The sequence below is a fragment of the Monoraphidium neglectum genome, assembly GCF_000611645.1.
Source record: "Monoraphidium neglectum strain SAG 48.87 unplaced genomic scaffold scaffold00487, whole genome shotgun sequence".
Taxonomy (NCBI): Eukaryota; Viridiplantae; Chlorophyta; class Chlorophyceae; order Sphaeropleales; family Selenastraceae; genus Monoraphidium; species Monoraphidium neglectum.
In genome coordinates, this window is record NW_014013141.1 from 1,026 (window position 1) to 17,989 (window position 16,964).

At 67.7% G+C, this 16,964-nt stretch overlaps 6 protein-coding genes across 6 annotated transcripts in view; 1 reads left to right on the top strand and 5 right to left on the bottom strand.

Moving 5' to 3' along the window:
- Positions 1–1,349: 1,349 nt before the first annotated feature.
- On the bottom strand, positions 1,350–3,565 carry MNEG_3747 (hypothetical protein; the record flags this gene model as incomplete). Its single annotated transcript, XM_014047770.1, has 3 exons — positions 1,350–1,381; positions 2,122–3,243; positions 3,472–3,565. The coding sequence occupies 3 exons, from the start codon at positions 3,563–3,565 to the stop codon at positions 1,350–1,352; spliced, it is 1,248 nt and encodes a 415-aa protein (XP_013903224.1).
- Positions 3,566–5,418: 1,853 nt separating this feature from the next.
- MNEG_3748 (hypothetical protein) lies at positions 5,419–8,188 on the bottom strand (the record flags this gene model as incomplete). The annotated part of the gene is made up of 6 exons (XM_014047771.1): positions 5,419–5,808; positions 6,004–6,267; positions 6,500–6,927; positions 7,121–7,214; positions 7,385–7,786; positions 7,985–8,188. 6 exons carry the CDS (start codon positions 8,186–8,188, stop codon positions 5,419–5,421), a joined length of 1,782 nt encoding a protein of 593 aa, XP_013903225.1.
- Positions 8,189–8,927: 739 nt separating this feature from the next.
- MNEG_3749 (hypothetical protein) lies at positions 8,928–9,806 on the bottom strand (the record flags this gene model as incomplete). The annotated part of the gene is made up of 2 exons (XM_014047772.1): positions 8,928–9,290; positions 9,492–9,806. 2 exons carry the CDS (start codon positions 9,804–9,806, stop codon positions 8,928–8,930), a joined length of 678 nt encoding a protein of 225 aa, XP_013903226.1.
- A 1,158-nt stretch (positions 9,807–10,964) lies between these two features.
- MNEG_3750 (hypothetical protein) lies at positions 10,965–11,876 on the bottom strand (the record flags this gene model as incomplete). The annotated part of the gene is made up of 1 exon (XM_014047773.1): positions 10,965–11,876. One exon carries the CDS (start codon positions 11,874–11,876, stop codon positions 10,965–10,967), a length of 912 nt encoding a protein of 303 aa, XP_013903227.1.
- A 2,430-nt stretch (positions 11,877–14,306) lies between these two features.
- MNEG_3751 (hypothetical protein) lies at positions 14,307–16,387 on the top strand (the record flags this gene model as incomplete). Its single annotated transcript, XM_014047774.1, has 2 exons — positions 14,307–15,930; positions 16,143–16,387. 2 exons carry the CDS (start codon positions 14,307–14,309, stop codon positions 16,385–16,387), a joined length of 1,869 nt encoding a protein of 622 aa, XP_013903228.1.
- Positions 16,388–16,873: 486 nt separating this feature from the next.
- MNEG_3752 (hypothetical protein) overlaps positions 16,874–16,964 on the bottom strand; it is a gene marked incomplete at both ends in the record, with an annotated part of 3,724 nt that continues 3,633 nt past the window's right edge. The window contains one exon of the mRNA XM_014047775.1: positions 16,874–16,948. Coding sequence (XP_013903229.1) covers positions 16,874–16,948 — 75 coding nt within the window. The remainder of the gene's footprint in view (positions 16,949–16,964) is intronic.

Genomic DNA, 16,964 nt, shown 5'->3' on the forward strand with positions numbered 1-16,964 from the left:
CCCTTTGAAGGGAGGCCTCAAACTTTGATCAAGGTGGGGCAGGCGCGACCCCATGTCGCCTGCCCAGCAGCCCCAGGATACAGCGCGTGTGGCTGTGCCAAAGGACGCGGGAGGTGCTGGTGCCCACCTTCCTCAGGCTCTCGTGTCGGCCCGACCCCAACCATGCCGACCCCCTCTCTTGGCGCCCTCTGCAGATGTACAGGAGCACCTCCGGCGCCACGCACCCGCCTTTGCCCCAAAGCAATTCGTCGCCGCGCATACTTGGCCGCTACCACATGCACCTTGTTGACGTTGATAGCTTGCAGGGTTTAGGGTTCAGGGTTTGGGCGCTGCAGCACCCCCAAGAGCTGCGCGCACAGGCTGCCGGCAGGAGTTGTGATGGAGGTGGCCCCACAAGCGGCAGCGGTTTGGGGCTCAGGCTCAGGCTCAGGATCAGGATCAGAATCAGGATTGTCACAGCGTCCCGCCGTGCCCCGCTTCTGGCAAGGGCTGCTCTTCTGCCTGGGGCCTGTTTGTAAGGACAATCCGGAGCAATAGCACCCGCTGCAGTGCAACCCTCACTTGAAAGGGGTTGTCTGGAGGTGGTGACGAGAATTAGACTCGAAAGGATTTCAATGATGGGAACACACCAAGGCATGGCAGCCAACAACCGGACCAGAGAGCTTTTGGCATGCTAATCGTGCCCCATCTTCGTATTAGCGTGCCCCGCCCGCCGTGCCTGCTCCTCGCTGCACGCCGCCTTGTGCGCCGGCCAGTAGCCCTTGTAGCACGCGTCAGAGCAGAACCATGCCAGGCGGCACCCGCGGCAAAGGTGCAACCGCGCACCTGCGACTCCCTCGGCTGCGCCACACGCTGCGCACACAGCAGACTGCCGCCCACCCACGACGCTGCTGGCGTGGTGCTGGCGTGGCTGCCCTGCTAATGCTGCTGTAAGTGGCCGTGCAACTGCCTCCTTCATTTGATACTTCTCCGGTTGCTGCTGCTGCGGCTGCTCTTTCTGTTGCTGCTTGGATTGCTCCTGTAGTTGCAGGTGCTGCAACTGCTCCCGCTCTTGCACCTGCTGCAACTGCTGCTGCACTTTCACCTGATGCATGTGCTGCTGCTGGTGGTCCTGCAGCGGCTGCTGCTGCTGCTGCTGCTGCTGCTGCTGCTGCTGCTGCTGCTGCTGCTGCGCAAGCCTGGCCTCCTCTCCCGACAACCCCGGCATCTGACGCCTGGAGGGCAGGTGCGCCAGCGCGCCTTGCACCTCCGCTTTGACCAACTGCGCGTGCGCAGCCCCTGCTCCTCCCCGAGCACCCCGCGAGGCCCAGCGCAGCAGCAATTCCAGCGCGCGCTCTGCACGCAACACGTCAGCCATCGGCGCCGCTCCCGTTTGCTCTCCCTGCGGGGTGCGACCCGGAAGGCCGCCGCACTGAGTGGGCTCAGTGCGCGCCCCCTCGACGCCACCGATGCGCCCGCCTGCGGCGGCGTCATTGCCGCTGCCGTCGCCGCTGTCGCCGCTGGTGCTAGTGCTGCCGCTGCCGCTGGACTCTGCCCACTCCCTCGCCGCCCACGCCTCAACGTCCCAAAGCAGGTCCGCCGCAGCCTCTGACGCTCTTGGCTGCGTGCACATATACGTGCACTGGGCGACGAACGACAGCGCGAAGGGCGCGGCGGCCATGTCACCCCTGCAGCACCACCGAAACCTGCAGAGCCGCATCATCATAACGAGGCCGTCTCGGCCTGGTGCATCCAATAGCGATGTCCAGATGCGCCACCGCAGGCCCGCCGCATCCGTGGCAGCCGCCGCGCTGGCCTCCGCCCACGCCGCTGGTTGCTGCCCCTGTTCGCACCCGTACAGCAGCGCTGCCACAGCCAAAGCGATGTCGGCGCCGTGCCTGCTGTCGAGCCTAGGCACGGCCAGCGCAGCTGCCAGCAGCGGCAGCGCGCCGAGGCGCCGCAGTGCGCCCAGCCATGCGCTGTCCTCGTCATCACCGCCGCCTGCGCCTGCTCCTCCTCCTCCTCCTCCCCCTACGTGTCCGCCGCCCCCGCCGCCGCCGCCCGTTGCACGGCTGGCATTGCTTTCGGCTTCTGCCACCAACGCGACTGTCGCGCACAGGCGCGCGTGGGCCCCGCCCGCACCCGTCTTCTCCAGGGCGTCGCCCCCCGCCCGCGCCGCCGCCAGCCACGCGCGCGCCCCCGCCACGAGCGCCGCCGCCGCGCCAGGCACCGCGGCGACGCAGCTGCCCGGCAGGCGCCCGCCGGAAACGGCCTCCAGGTCCGAGCGCGCCACTTGCCAGAGCGCCTTGCAGGCCGCGTTGAGCGCGGTGGCCAAGTTGGCAGCGTGCGTGAGATCTTCGCGGCCTGCGGCGGCCGCGGCGCCGGCGGCGGCGCCCCAGCGGGCGGGGCGGCCGAGGAACGCGAGCGCGTGCTTTGCGAGGTCCCTCGCGCACTTGGCGACGACCAAGGCGCGGCACTCGGAGGAGAGCAGGGTCGCCGTGGCGCGCCAGACCAGGGCCTGGGTCGCGGACGTCGCGGCCGGATGGTGCGCGTGCTCCGAGAGCACCAGGAGGAGGCCCGGCGCGCGCGCCACCAGCGTGCCCCCGAGGGGCGCCGCCGGCTGCGAGGCGTCGCAGAAGCGAAGCAGCAGCGCGGCCAGCTGCGCGGCGGGCTCCGCGCGCGCCGCGCCCTGCGTGAGGCGGGCGCAGATGACGTCGATCAGCAGACCGTCGACGCGCGACAGCGCCGGCGCCCACTCGGCGAGCGCGGCGTGGCCGGCGGCGTCCAGCTGCAGCGAGCCGTCGCCCACGCGCTCCGCAGTGCTGGATATGAAATGCGCCAGCCTCACAAACGGCCAGAACGGGTCCGACCAGTCCGGCGACGGCGGCCCGCCCCCGCCCCCGCGCCCCGGCCGCACGCTCGGCAGCAGCCCGGCGCGCAGCAGCGCCTCGGGCGCGCCGGGCGTGCGCAGCACGGCTGCGACGGCGGGCAGCGCGGCGGGGCTGTCCAGGTCCAAGGTTGCCATGACCGTATGGTTGAGAAGCAGCACGCGCGACTTAGCCGGGAGCCCGAGGGAGCCTCCGCCATCATCATACACGCCCGCGGCGCGTGCCTCCGCGTCCGCGCGCGCGCTTGCGGCGGCCGCGGCGGCGGCGGCGCCGCTGTTGGGGGCGCGGAGGCATTCGGACGAGAGGTTGCTGGGGAGAGCCGCGAAATGCAGCAAGTTGAGCACGGCGTCCTGCCATGGAGGGTCGAAAATCATGGCTGTAAAAGATGACACCGAGAGGGTTTCGAATCGATTCGAAATTATGAGAAGTTGGCGGCAGGTCAAGTCCTCATCCACTGCCGCAGTTCGTGGCTGGGCGTGGCGGTTGCCCAATCACCGCCGCGCGGGCTGCTCATGTGCAGCAGGGCGCGGGGCGCATTTGAAGGCACCCACCTCCAATTTGCCGGCGGCTGCATTGGTGGCACGTTGTCGCGCACCGCCCTCACCGCTCGCGCTGCCCCGGCGCACAAACAGCGAGTCCATGACATGCACAAACACTGCGGGGCTGATGCTGTCCAAGCCCTCGCGAAGCCGCTCCATGGAAACGCTTCGTGTCTTTTCGAGCTCCTTATACAGGCGCTCTAAGGCCGCGGCATTTCGCTGGCGCACTGCCAGTGCGCTTGCGATCTCGCCAAGAAGGCGGTCCATAACGAAAGTTGAAGTAGCGATGATGTGTAATCGATCCTTCCTGCGCTAGCAACAGCACCGCATGGCTTCGTTGTCTAGGAGCAACAGCACCGCATGGCTTCGTCGCTTTTGACCACGTTCGAACTGCTTGTTGATGCGCCTGTGCGACACCGACGACACTGCGCGGTTGATGCTGTGCCGCTGCGCCGCTGCACGGCTGCAGACACCTTGTGAATACGGCTGTATTTTCATGGAATACGGTGCTGTGGCCATGACCGCGGCAGGTAAGCAATACTCTGCGAGAGGGGTGGGAGCTGGCTGTGCACATGAATTTCTGTGGCCGCTCGGATTTTCTCAACACGCAGCGGAGCGTCAGCCTGCACAGCAGCACACCAGCTGAGGCTTGATCCTGTGCCAGCCCCCTCCTCCACTCATACACCAACCTTCTACGTAGCTGGCGGCCGCGCCCGCACTGGTGCACTCCCAGCCTTCGGACAGGCGCTACTGTGTGCGCGGTTGCTCCTCGCCCTCCTCAGCCGCCTGGCAGCGCGCCTGCAGGTCTCCACCCGCCTACGTCAGTGTGCCTGAAATAGCCCCAACATGCACTTGGCCCCCGTCCCCTGCCAGCCCTCAAACCATCACCCAGCATCACCCAGGATTGCAATGCATGGTCACCCGCACCTTTCCCTCACACAGACAGCTGCTTAGCTGCCTGCGGGCCACACGTGCACCTGCACCAGCTCGCGCCGATAGATCCCCGACACACGCCGCCGGTACGTTCGCCAACCGCCCGGCCTCGGCCCCACCCATTACTCTCGTCGTCAAACCCGTGATCTCACAGCAGCGGCACCCGCGCGCCCCACGTGTATAAACCTGACACATCATTCTGCTGAGGGGTGTAACAACATAATCCTGTTGCATTACACCATCCCTTTCTTGGTTTGCCTGTGCGCTGCTGCGGCGTGCAGCACCCAGGATGTCGGCGTGGGAGTGGCTCTGGCCGTTGCGCTATCTGTGAAGGGCACCGCCCTTACAACACATCACACCCATCAGCCACAGGGTGGCAAGGAGTCGGGCCGAGTCCAAACCTGTACATGATCCACAGACGTGAAAGTTTGAAAAGCCTGGTGCTGATGCACTCCTCTGCAAAGACGTGCCAGTTTTGCGCCGCAGCTCGCTTGCAGTGGCGCTACTAGCACCTGCCAGCAGTAGCCCTTAAGCCGAGGCAGCTGATTCTTGGGCACCAGCTAGGCATGTGCGGTGGAATAGTCGTGCGTTTCAAACACGTGCAGCGCCTCCCCAACTTTTCAAAACACATACAACCCTGAAGCTAACGCGGGTGGCTGCTAGCCATTAGTAATGCAGCGCCTGCCGCGCACACCCCGCATTAATTGCAACACATGCGCGCTGCCCAGCCTGCTGGCACTGCCAAGGTGGCACCTTGCCAAGCCTTTCAGTGCAGTCTTCGTTGGATACGCCAGCTCCACAGGGGCCCGCTCGCCGCTGCATGACACACCAGCAGCATGCAGCGCGTGTGCGCGCGCACGTGTGTGCAACAAAGGTCTGCTGCACACTGATGTGTGGCTTGTCGAGAAGGGCAATGCGCCACGTCACCATGTGAATAAATGTCGCCGCTGAGCTAGCAAAGTGTGCCACGAAGTGTCAAGCGAGAGAAATTGAAGGGCTGGAGGGCACGAAAAGGAACAGTGCGCACTGGCATCTGCCAGGTCTTACGCGTGCCCCACACCGAGCGCACGTAGTCAGACTCAACTTTCGAGCTGACTGCTGCGGTGCGATGAGACGCGGCTGAGCAGGGCGCAAGCCTCGCCCTGCGTGCCCTCAGGAAGCCCAGGGCCCGCAGACCGCCCCGCGTCCGCCCGCGCTGCCGTTGTCGGTGCAAGATTAGGCTGCGCGAGCGGCGCCGCCGCGACTGACGGCCGCCGCCACGACAGCAGCAGCCAGCAGAGCGCGAGCGGCGGGACCCAGCCGATGAACGGAGACACCAGCAGCGCAGAGGGGCCGTAGGTGAGACCGAGGCGGAGCGCGAGCTTCACCCAGAGTGCCGCGGGCACCAGCAGGGCTGCGGAGACGAGGGCGGTGGCCCAGGCCGGCGCAGGCTTGCGGTCGTCGCGCGCATAGGTGTTGGAGACGAGCGCCTTGGAGGAGGGTGCGACGGGGATGGTTGATCAGCCCGAATGACATGTCCGGCTTGATGCCCGCCAGTAGATCGAAAGCGAGTGGTATTTGCAGCCGTTTGTTCCGCCGCACCTGCACAATGTTCGCTTGTGCAGCGTAGCAACCTTCTTGCAAGTCACCCCCCCACACACACACTCTTTGAATTTTCTGCTCACCAGCCAGACGGTCAGGGGCACCAACGCCACCCAGATAAACACCATCCCCGGGATCGACGGGTCTGCGCACTCGTACACCATAAACCCGCCACCCGCCGGCCGCATCAGCAGGCCCCAGGGGAAGAGCGCCCCCAGGCCGGCCTCGCCGCCGCTGAGGTGAGCCAGGTGCCAGGGGCCCGTGAGCAGCAGCAAGTTGAAGGCCAGCGCCGCGGCGAGGCAGCCGGGGCCGACGGCGTTGGTGCGGGCCCAGAACTCTGCCATCGTCTGGGGGGGAAGGGGGGGGGGGCGGTTTTGGAGGGGGCGGAGGGCAGCGTGGGCGGTGGGTACGGTATCGCTGGTGGTCAGGATGGCAAGCCGGGGCAGGGGAACCAGTGTATGCTTCAGTGAAGTCGCTGATGGTGAGGCCTTGAGACAAGCGTGGCAAATAATCGTTTCCACTCACCCAACACATGCTTGATACGAGGACTGCCTGTCTAGGCTCTACCAAAACCCTCACCTTGACGGGCCAGAGGCACAGCAGCAGGATGAGACGGCCACCATTCACGACCACCCCCTTGACGGCCGCCAACCCGCAGCTGCCGCCGCCCCCCTGCCTTCTCGGCCCCGCCGCCACCACCGACCCCTCGTCCGCCGCCCCCAACGCAGCCAGGCCGCCGCTCTCCCCGCCGCTGCCCGCCCGCCGCGCCAACGCCGCGCCGCAACGGCGCCCAGCACAGCCAGGGGTCAGCGGCAGCGCTTGCGCCAGGCGGGCGTGGACGGAGAGAATGGGCCCCGCGAGGCAGCTGGGAAGCAGTATCAGGACAACCAAATGGAACGCCCACCCCGCCACCTCAGCAAGGCGGGTCACGAGCGGCCAGTCCAGGGGGGCGATCATGAGGGCGGCGCGCAGCCCGGGTCGCTCCAGCGCGGACTGCCCCTCGAAGCCTGCGGCCGCGGAGGGGCGAGTGGGTGCGTGGCTGTATCGGGCGGCTAACTTGGGGTCGAGGTGTTGCAGTGTGAGGGGGCCGTATTCAGAGCTGCGGGCTGAGCAAAGTCTAGCCGGTGCTGCCAACACGTCGCCAGCTTGAGCCCGTGCTGGGTGCAGCGCCGCCGATGGCGCGCGTGAGCGGGGGCGCACCCGCAGCGTGTGCCCCGGCGGCTGCGTCGGGGCTGCGCGCGGCCTCGCGCCAGGATGAGGCGGAGGTGTTGCCGGCGGCGTCCGTCACCACGGCCTGGGGGGTTGGGAGGTTTTGGATGGGATGAAACGACTGCAGCTGGACGGCTGCGCGAGGACCTGGGTGCTTGCACTGCGGCGTGATTGAGCCTCTTCCCGCCAGAATTCTGCAGCAGCCATCTGTTGCGGCCCGCACCACCCACTGATCGGAGTCCGGGGCGCCCTTACCTGCACCCACAGCCGCGAGCCGCACGCAGCTGCGGCGCCGCCAACGAGCGTCCCGACATACAGCAGTCGCGCGTCCCGCCCGGCCGCATTGCCACCATCACCCTCGTCGCCGCGGACGCCGCCTGTTTTCATTTGCCGCCGCCCCCCCTGCGCAGGGGATTGGGCCGCCTCTGCTACAGCCAGGTGGGTTGTGCCCTCCTGCAAGGGCACCTCGCCGGCTGCCGCCGTGCCGCGCCCCGGCGCAGCGCCGCACTGCCACCTGAGCGCCGCGTGCGCCACTGCAGGCGCCGCCAGATCCACGGGCAGCACGAGCGCGCGCACATTGGGCGGCGCGGCAGGGGCGGGGGGGCCGCCGTTGGCCGCAACTGACGCGGCTGTGACGACGACAACGTGCGAAGCGACCTGTGCATTGCGATTGGGGGGGGGTGCAGGGCGGTTGGTGGGGGCACAGGGTTGTTGAATGCGATCGCCCTGCACTCAGCCTGTGCCTGATTGAGGGAGCGCCCCTACGATGGCAGCTTCAGACAACCCCAGGATGCCCTGGCGGCTACAATCAGGCACTGGATGTCGCAGGGCGGCGGCGGCGGCGGCGACTCGCACCGACGCGGAGCGCTCCAGGCTGTGGACGCGGCCGCCCTTGAAGTCGTAATCCGCGACGACCACGCCCTGCCCGTCGAACGCCAGCAGCCGCCACCGCCTCTCCAACTTCCAGTCCCCCGCCTCAAACTCAGCCAGGGTGTCGGACATGCCCGCGCCACCGTCGCCGGCGTTGCGCTCGGCAGGAAAACGGTGTCGCGCGTACATGAAGCGGCCCGCCAGGGAGTGGAGGTGCCCGCTCAGGTGGCCGGCCACGCCGCGCCGCGCGAGCAGCCGGGCGAGCGCGCGCCCGCCCGAGCCGGGCAGCCCCGGACGCGGCGCTGACGCGATAGTGCCGAGGGGGTAGTGGGTATAGCTCAGCCGCGGCGGCGGCGGCGGAGGAGGGGGAGCTGCTGGTGCTGGTGCTGGTGCTGGTGCTGGTGCTGCTGGTGCTGGTGCTGGTGCTGGTGCTGGTGCTGCTGCTGCTGCTGGTGCTGCTGCTGCTGCTGCTGCTGCTGCTGATGATGATGATGATGCTCCTGCTCCTGCTGCTGCTGCTGCTGGTGATGATGATGGTGAAGCCAAAAGTGAGGGTGCGGCGGAGGCGGCGGCGCCACCGCAGCGCGCGTCGCCGGGGCCACCGGGGGCGGCGTCGAGCGCCGCCTGCACCTCCCCGAGGGTTGTGGCGTTGATGACGCCGAAGAAGTTGCTGAGGGTCGTTCGGTGAGGATACAGCAGTCAATGTTAGGCAGCAGCATTGAATGGTGGTTGTTATGGTGAGGCACGCTTGTTCGACAGGTGGGGGTGGAAAGGAGGCGCGGCAATGTGGCAACGCACTGCAAGACCGGGCCGCCTCTGGGCCTCCTAGGCCCCAGGTGAGGTCGCCGGCCACGGGCTACGCGCCGCCATCGCAACCCCCTGACAAGCCCAGCACCGCCCCTCCCACACCCACCCCCTCCCCTCAAGCTCACGTGTAGCCGTACATCCGCACATCTGGGGTCGCATCCACTCCTATCAGCACAGCCGCAGGGCAGCTGCCACCACCGCGGTCCCCATCCTGCGCGGTCACCGCTGCTGCGCCCGCGTCCGCGTCCGCGTCGCCCCCCAGCCGCACCACCAGCCGCGGCGAGATCTCAGTCACGCGCACACGCGCGGCCGCGCCCGCCGCGCCGAGCGCGGCGGCGGTGGCGGAGCTCTCTGCGAAGCGGTCGGCCCCAGAGGGCTCCCCCCTCGCTGCATCGAACACGTCGTGATTGCCGCGCATGTCGATGACATGAGAGGCGTCCAGCCCCGCGGCAGCTGCCGCTCCACGCCAGGCGGCGGCGTATGCCTGTTCGAGATATCAGCGGAGGGCGTGAAGCGGCATCAGCGCACTGTGTTTCATTCCGCACGTCCATGCGGTGGGCCGAAAGGGACCAGAGGGGCGTGCGCCCATGAATCCGCTCCGCCCTTCTCGCACCCGTGCGCCCCTGCCTGCGGGCCCCCTCGCACCCGGCGGCCCCCGGCACAGCTTCCAGGCAGCGTCGCCCACCTGCCACTCTTGGGGGTACTGCTGGCTGCCCTCCTGGCTGGCGGTTTTGGCGTCGACCAGGTCCCCCGTCAACAGCAGCGCCGACGGGCGCAGCGCGGCGAGCACAGACTCCCCAAATGCCACTAGGTCTGGCGCGATAGCCGGGTGCTTGAAGCGGCTGATGTGCAGGTCCGACACCTGGACCGCCCACGCCACAGAGGCAGATGCAGCTGGCGCACGCGTGCCAGGGGTGGCGAGCGCTGCGCCGGTCACACTCGTCGCGGCGAGCGCCCACACGGCCAGCGCCCACCGCAGCAACGTGGGGGGGTCCAGCATGACTGACGAGACCCTTTGAGCGTCCCACGGTCTGATCCGTGGGCGACACGCGGGTCCTGGCTTCGAAGGGATTGATGCCGGGCGATTTCCGAGCGTGTGATACAGTAATAATACGAAATCATACAAACATAGGCATGGGTATGGGCGGGATACCCCAATCGCTTTGAGCACACTGCTGCCTGCCACATTTGCCGTGTGCGGTGTCTACGGTGGTGACCACTCTGCCCCTCGGTAATCGAACCCTCGTCAGTGCATGCATGATACGATACGAAGATTTTTGCATATATTCATACAAAGATTCATCACGACCCAAACAGCTTGTATGCTTGCAGCACTAGCCTTCGGTTGCACTCAAGGCATCACCAGCAGCATGAGTAAATGCATGACGAACTGCAGCAACTTCATCACCGGAAGTCCAGGGACCAGCGCATGGTGCAGGCACGCAACAAGAAAAATTCATAAATGCAAGGCGATTCCGTTTTGGCAAGTTACCCCTGTGGGGTGTAGAGATATCTCAACCATGCACAGGGGGACATCCCAACAGCCCACCAAACCGCTCCAGTACCAGTATCAACCACCCAGCACTTTGGAGGTGCATGACCCACAAGTGTATACAAGCCCGTCCCCAAAATGTGCATTCGTGCTGGGTTTGGTGCCAACTTCATTCCGCGGTAGCAAGGGTCTTATGACCCCCAGCCTGGTATTTTGGTGTCCAGACAGCCACGCATTTTTGGGCAGCTGCCATTTTCAGAACATTGTGTGGGGTGCTGCGCCCCCTTGGAATTGATCAGCTTCCCTGAGCTGGCAACTTGATGGTCAGCGCAAGACTGTTGGTTTTATCTCTGGCTTTGCATGCAGCGCCCCGGCCGTGAATCCCGCTGTGCACCGCTTCGCAACAGAGCACAACTCTCATGGTAACAAAGAAGCTCATCCATGGCAAGCCGTCACAAAAACCCAGTTGCTAAGCAACCGGCCTGGCCACACATAGCAGCCTGCCAGCATCAAGCTTGCTGCAGTCACGTGCACGCGCAACATCGCAGAGCAGGAAACTCTGAAAGGCTGCCCTTCGGCGCACAGCAGGGACACACCACCAGCAGCAGCAAACCCTGCCACTGGCAGGGAATACGCGTTCACAAGCAGCGCACACTCTTGGCCCCGTCAGCGCCACGCGACGCCGTCCATCACCAGGGGCGAGTCCCCGCAGCCCAGCAGCTCTGCCAGCCGGTGCTCACCAAGCAGCCCCGCCCCCGCCGCCGCCCGCTGGGACGCGGTGCTGCAGCACCAGTCCGCCACGTGCACCGCTACAGCCGGCGCAGGCCACGCCCTCGCGCCGCCGCCAGCACCAATGCTGCCGCTGCCGCTGCTGCCGCCGGCCGCGCCGCGGGCCAGCGCGGAAGCTTTGGCGGCTGCGGGCTGCAGCAGCAGCCGCTCTCGCAGCCGCTCCGCCCTGCCCAGCCGATCCACAACCAGGTGCAACTCCCGGCCCGCGGCCGCAGCAGCCGCCGCTGCGCTCTCGGCCGCCGCCTCAAGCGACGCGACCTGCAGCACACCCACGCGCCCACCGCCGCCGCCGCCGCCGCCGCCGCCGCCGCCGCCGCCGCCGCCGCTGCCGCCGCCGCTGCGAATGCCTGCTCGCCGCAGCGCGGCCTCCGTTATGTGATGCGGATACACAGACGCGACTTGCACCGGGACCGTGCTGTTGTTGATCGCATCGGATACGCGCCCGCACGGCCGCAGTGACGCCCACGCCCCGTCCTCCCCCTCGCCGCCTCCGATGCCGCTGCTGCCTGTTGCCTGCCCGGGCCCCTCCGCACAGATCTGCGTTGGGTACGACTCCAGGGCAGCCGTGTAGCGCCGCCGGAGCTCCGACTGCAGCGCATCCGCATCGACCCCCGCCTCGCGGCTCCACCGCACCAGGCACGCCGCGCGCACGTCGCACGCCCTGCCGAGTCGTGGGGAGCGCGGCAGGCGCAAGGCACAGTCCGCAGGCCGCGTATCGGTGGCGCGAGAGGCATCAGGCACCGCTCCGCAGCGGCTAGGGGGGCTGCGCTGCGCAGAGCTTGAAGCCATTGCTTCCTCTGCCCACCCCGACGGTGTACATTCCATTCGAATGGACACCTCCCCGCGCACCAGTGCTCCTGTACCTCCGCCACTAGGAGCGGCCTGCTGCTGCTGCGCCGCACCGCGCGCCCAACCACCGGGCCCTCGCGGCCCGCGGTGCTGCGCGCGCCTGTTGGCCGCGCGGCGTGGAATTGTTCATGCAGCGAGGGCGCCTCAGGCAGCGACTACCATCAGATTGTGATTATCAATCTCGGGTGGGCTCCGTGGCCCCAGCGGCATTACGTAGATTGTGCAAACAACCTGCTACACCCCACTTACTCTGTCACGCTGCTGTTCTTGATCGTTACGATTCCGGGGGACCCCTCACAGCAGCCCCTGCAGGCCCATTGACCCCCACACCACCCCCACCGATGATGCCTTCGTCGGCGCAGAGCCGGATCAGGAGCGCCGCCTCCTCCGGCGCCTCTGTGCAGTTGAGCAGCCGCCGCATGGTCGGCACATATGCGGCCGCACTGCCCACCACCGTGGCTGGCCCCCACTGCGCCTTCGCAGCATCGAACGCGCACGTGGTCAAGATCACATCCAGGCCAGCCACGACGGTGTCCAGGTCAAACAACACAGACACCGGCGCGGCGCCGGCCGCTGCAAACGACACGCGCGGCCTGCGCTTCTGCACGTTGCTGCTGCTGCTGCCGCTGCCGCCGCCGCTGCCGCTGCTGCAGCTCTGTTTGCTGCAGGCTGGCTGGAGTGGCAGGGCAGTGGCCGGGGCCGCAGGGTGTGGCGTATGGCGGCATCCCACGGCCACGAGCGGCCGAGATCCGTTCAATCTAGGGTTTGTTGCGCAACATTGGGACTGCATTACAGGTGAGCGTCCCGCAACTGCGAAGATGTCAGTTCCAAGCCTCAACCAAAGCCTTGAAAGGTGCTACGCTCTCCAGGGACCAAAAGAATCTGCTGGAGGCGTGCGCGATTCTCGCATAGGCTCGACCTTCAGGATCTTGAAGGGGCTCTAGAGGGACGCCGGGTGACAAGCTTGAGTCTTGCTGATGGAATACCGATCGGGATTGCGGACCGTCATACCTGAAACTCAAGTTGCAATTATTCGTAATACATATCACATTGCCCTAGTGACGTTCCAGATCGCGAGTGAGGCAGCAAGGAGAGCAGCACGGGGTATATCTGACAACCTGGGAGTGTGTACATGGCAGAGGTCGCGGCACTTGTGAAGACTTCAGCAAGCAGGTGAGCCGGCGTCTGATGCCAACGCTGCGGGCGGGCTGCACGTGCGGCACCTGCGCGCCGCTGTCAACAGCCACTCTGTGTCGATGAATATCAGCAATACCCGTTGCTGCCAATCAACCCTTTGCAGCTGCATCGTGCGTGTGCCGTTTGACGCATCAGCAGGGACTGCACAACAGCTGCAGGTGCGGTTGGCGGCACACGAGGAGTTGACATACACACAGCTGCCGGCGACTGCCTGCGCTACACGAGCACGAGTGCCCCACCAAACAACCGTTGTCCCACCTGCTCAAAATCGGCCACAGCTGCGACTGGTGTTAACGCCCCGCCCGTGTGCCGAGTTGTGCCTGCGCACACCCCAACCTCGCGCACGCCATCGCCTTGCCAAAATCAGGCGCGAATCGAGGAGGCGTGCCGCCTGCCACCAGGGGCAGTCGAGCGGTTGGAGTTCCAGGGACAGCCGCTGGAGGGCGCGGAGGAGGTCGGGCGCGTGGGCGTGAGCGCGGGGGCCGCAGGCGCCGCAGCTGCTGCAGAGGCGGTGTACCCCAACGGCTGGATCGCCTCGCCCCTCAGCAGGGCATACCGCAAGGTGGGGGGCGGAATACGAGGGGTCAGGGAGGGGATACCCAGGCAGCTGCGCGGGCTCCTGCACTCGAGCTTGCAATTGAGCAGCGCGCGGGGGCGGGGAGGGGGTCCTTGGGGCTGCGCAGGGCACGTTTTCGTGACTCTCACACATCACGCCACGATTCGTGCAGGCGCTTGACCTCGACACCTCCCCCCTCTTCGCCCCCCGCGATGCTGATTGTTAAACCCCTCCGTCTGGCCCTGTTTCAATCCTTCCCCCGCGCTGCTGCCATCTCCCAGCCCTTGGACCCCTCGTGGCCGCCGGTCCGCCACGCGGACTTCATAGCCAGCGCAGGCTGGGTGCTGGCCGCCCTCGCGGCGTTGGTGGCCGCCAGCCTGCTGTCCGCCTGGTGAAGCGATTCAACCATCCAACGCACACGCGTTGAAGTCGGTATTGTTTCTGGCGAGCAGCGTGCCAAAACAAGAGCAGCGGCTGCAATAAAGGAAGCCTCCCCCAGACGGGGCCCGGGCGGCAGCGGCAGTGGCAGCGCCAGCAGCAGCGGCGGCGGGCGCGCACTGCGCGCTACCCGGCGCAGCATGCTGAGGGTGTGGTCAGCGACGCCGGCGGCAGCGGCAATGGTGGCCCGGTGGCCGGCGCTCGGCGGCAGCATCGTCGGCAGCGGTCCGTGGCTCGGCGTACGGGCCTCGGGCTCGGCGGCGGGCAGCGGCGGCGGCGGCGATGATGGCGGCGGTTTGGAGTGGTTGGCCGGCCTGGTGAATCACGAGGCCTCGGGCATGCCAACACAGGTGGCGGCCGCCACCCCAGCCGCCTCCGGCAGCAGCAGCGCCGCCGACGGCGGCGCGCCCGCGCCCGCGCCGGCGGGCGCCGCGGCGCCGCCGCGGGGGCGGTTCGACCTGGCTGGCATGCGGGCGCTGCTGGCGGCGTTGGGGGACCCTCAGGAGCGGTTGGATGTAGTCCACATCGCCGGCACCAAGGGCAAGGGCTCCGTCGCCGCCATGCTGGCCGGGATGCTGCGTGCTGCCGGGCTGAGGGTCGGCGTCTACACGAGCCCCCACATGCACACGATCCGGGAGCGCATTCAGACCCCCGGCTCGGGCTCGCCGCCGTCGGCGCCCCCGGCGCGGGCCGCGGGAGGCGACGGCGCCGGCAGCGTGGCCGGCGGCGGGCCGCCGCGGCAGCCGGAGATTATAAGTGAGGCCGAGTTTGCGGGGCTCGCGTCGGCCGCGCGCGCCGCGGCGGCGGCCGCAATGGAAGCGGGCCACTTGGCTGCGCCGCCGACACACTTTGAGGCGGTCACAGCGATGGCGCTGCGCCACTTTGTGGAAGCGGGCGCTGACGTGGCGGTGGTCGAGGCCGGCATGGGGGGTGCCACCGACGCGACCAACGTGGCACCTGCCGGGAAGCTGCAGGCGGCGGTGATCACTCAGATCGGTTGGGACCACGTCGAGGCACTCGGGGGCAGCCTGGAGAGCATATCAGAAGCCAAGGCCGGGATCGCGAGGCCAGGGCGCCCAATCATCCTCGCCGCCCAGCCGCACGCGGCCGCGGCCGCCGCGCTGCGCGCTGCGGCCGCACGTGTGGGCGCTGCGCCCGCCGTCGACGCGGGCGCGGCGGTGGCGGTGGAGGCGGCGGGGCCGGTGTGCGTCGCGGCAGGGCCGGGGTGGCACCTGGCCAGGCAGGCGGTAGATGTTGTGGCGTCACCCGACGCATCCGCCTGGGGCCGAGACGCGGCGCCGGCGTCGGCGGTTGCGGCAGCAACGCCCGCCCTGCGCCTGGAGGGGGTGCAGATGGCGATGGTCGGCGCCCACCAGCGCGCCAACGCGGCGGTCGCGGTCGCGGCCGCCCTGGAGCTGCGGGAACAGGGGTGGCGCGTGCCGGACGCCGCCATACGCGCGGGACTCGAGGGCGCGGCGCTGCCGGGGCGCTTCCAGGTGCTGAGGCTCCAGCAGGCAACCGCGGCCACCTCGGACGACCAGCAGCAGCAGCAGCAGCAGCAGCAGCAGCAGCAGGAACCGTACATCGTTCTTGATGGCGCCCACACCCCCGAGTCCGCCGCCGCCCTCGCCGCCGCGCTGCGGGAGGCGTTCCCGCCGCCGGCGCCGCTGGCGCTGGTGGTCGCGATGGCGGCCGACAAGCAGCACGCCGGGGTGCTCGCGGCGCTCCGGGCCGCGCGGCCCGGGGCGGTCGTGTTCACGTCGGTGCCCGTGGCGGGCAGCAGCCAGCGCAGCGCGCCGCCAGGTGGGCGGCCCTGGCGCGCGCGCATGCGCGGAAGTCGGTTCGGGGCGTGCTTTTGCACTCTGTGGGGCCTGAGATAATCTGCTTAGGGCTGCAGAGATGGGGAGCTCCTTTCCGTCCGGGCCTACTCAGCTGACCCTGTCGACGAGGCATATGCAGGCACCGCCCGCCTGAGCGCCCCGCAAGATCTCCATCTTCTTGTCGCCCACTCGCAGGCACGCTGGCGGCGCACTGGCAGGCGGCGGCGATGACGTCATCGGGCCCGCCCTTCAGGTGCCGCGAGCTCATCCAGGCGGGCGTGGTGGCGGCGCTGCAGCGCGCGCGGCGCGAGGTCGCGGCGCTCGCCCACCAGCGCGCGGGGGGCGCCGGGGGCGGGGCGGCGCCGGTGATGTGCGTGACCGGGTCGCTGCACGCTGTCGCGGCTGCTGCGCGGGAGCTGGAGCAGCTGGCTTCGCGGTGACGCGCTCAAGCGTGGGTGACTGAGGAAGCAGTCAGGGAGCAGGCTGAGTAACTGGTCAGGGCGGGCTGAGTAACCACGGCTGAGAAATCAAAGCATTTGTGATGGTGGGTTCCTGTGGCAGCCCTTGGGGCCGCAGTAGTGCACGCAACTTGGTGAGAGGCGGACAGGTTTGTGCCCGGGTAAACACACCACCACACTATTACAAGTGCACTGCAGATTGAAAATCAGCTGGCACAGCGCATCAGGCAGTGGGGTTGTGACGCGTCGCGCCGACTGCAAGCACTGCGCATTGAGAGTAGTCAACGACGACTGCCTGCAGCCCCTGCCTCGGAAGTCGCATAAGTGCTAGGGCTCAGGAAAAACTTGTCTTGAAGTCGGAGAGAAGCAACGTCCCGCGCGCGCAGCAGATTGAGGGTACGACAGAATGGCAGTTGGGCCGGGCTCCTGAGCGGCTTCCCCACAGCTGCCCGCATGTACCCCCCGTCGTCAGTGGCGGGTGACGTGAATCGCCACCTGTAGGTAGAGGGGCTTGCTGCTCAGCAGCCGCGGCGCGGTGGTGCCCTGTGGGGGAGTGGGG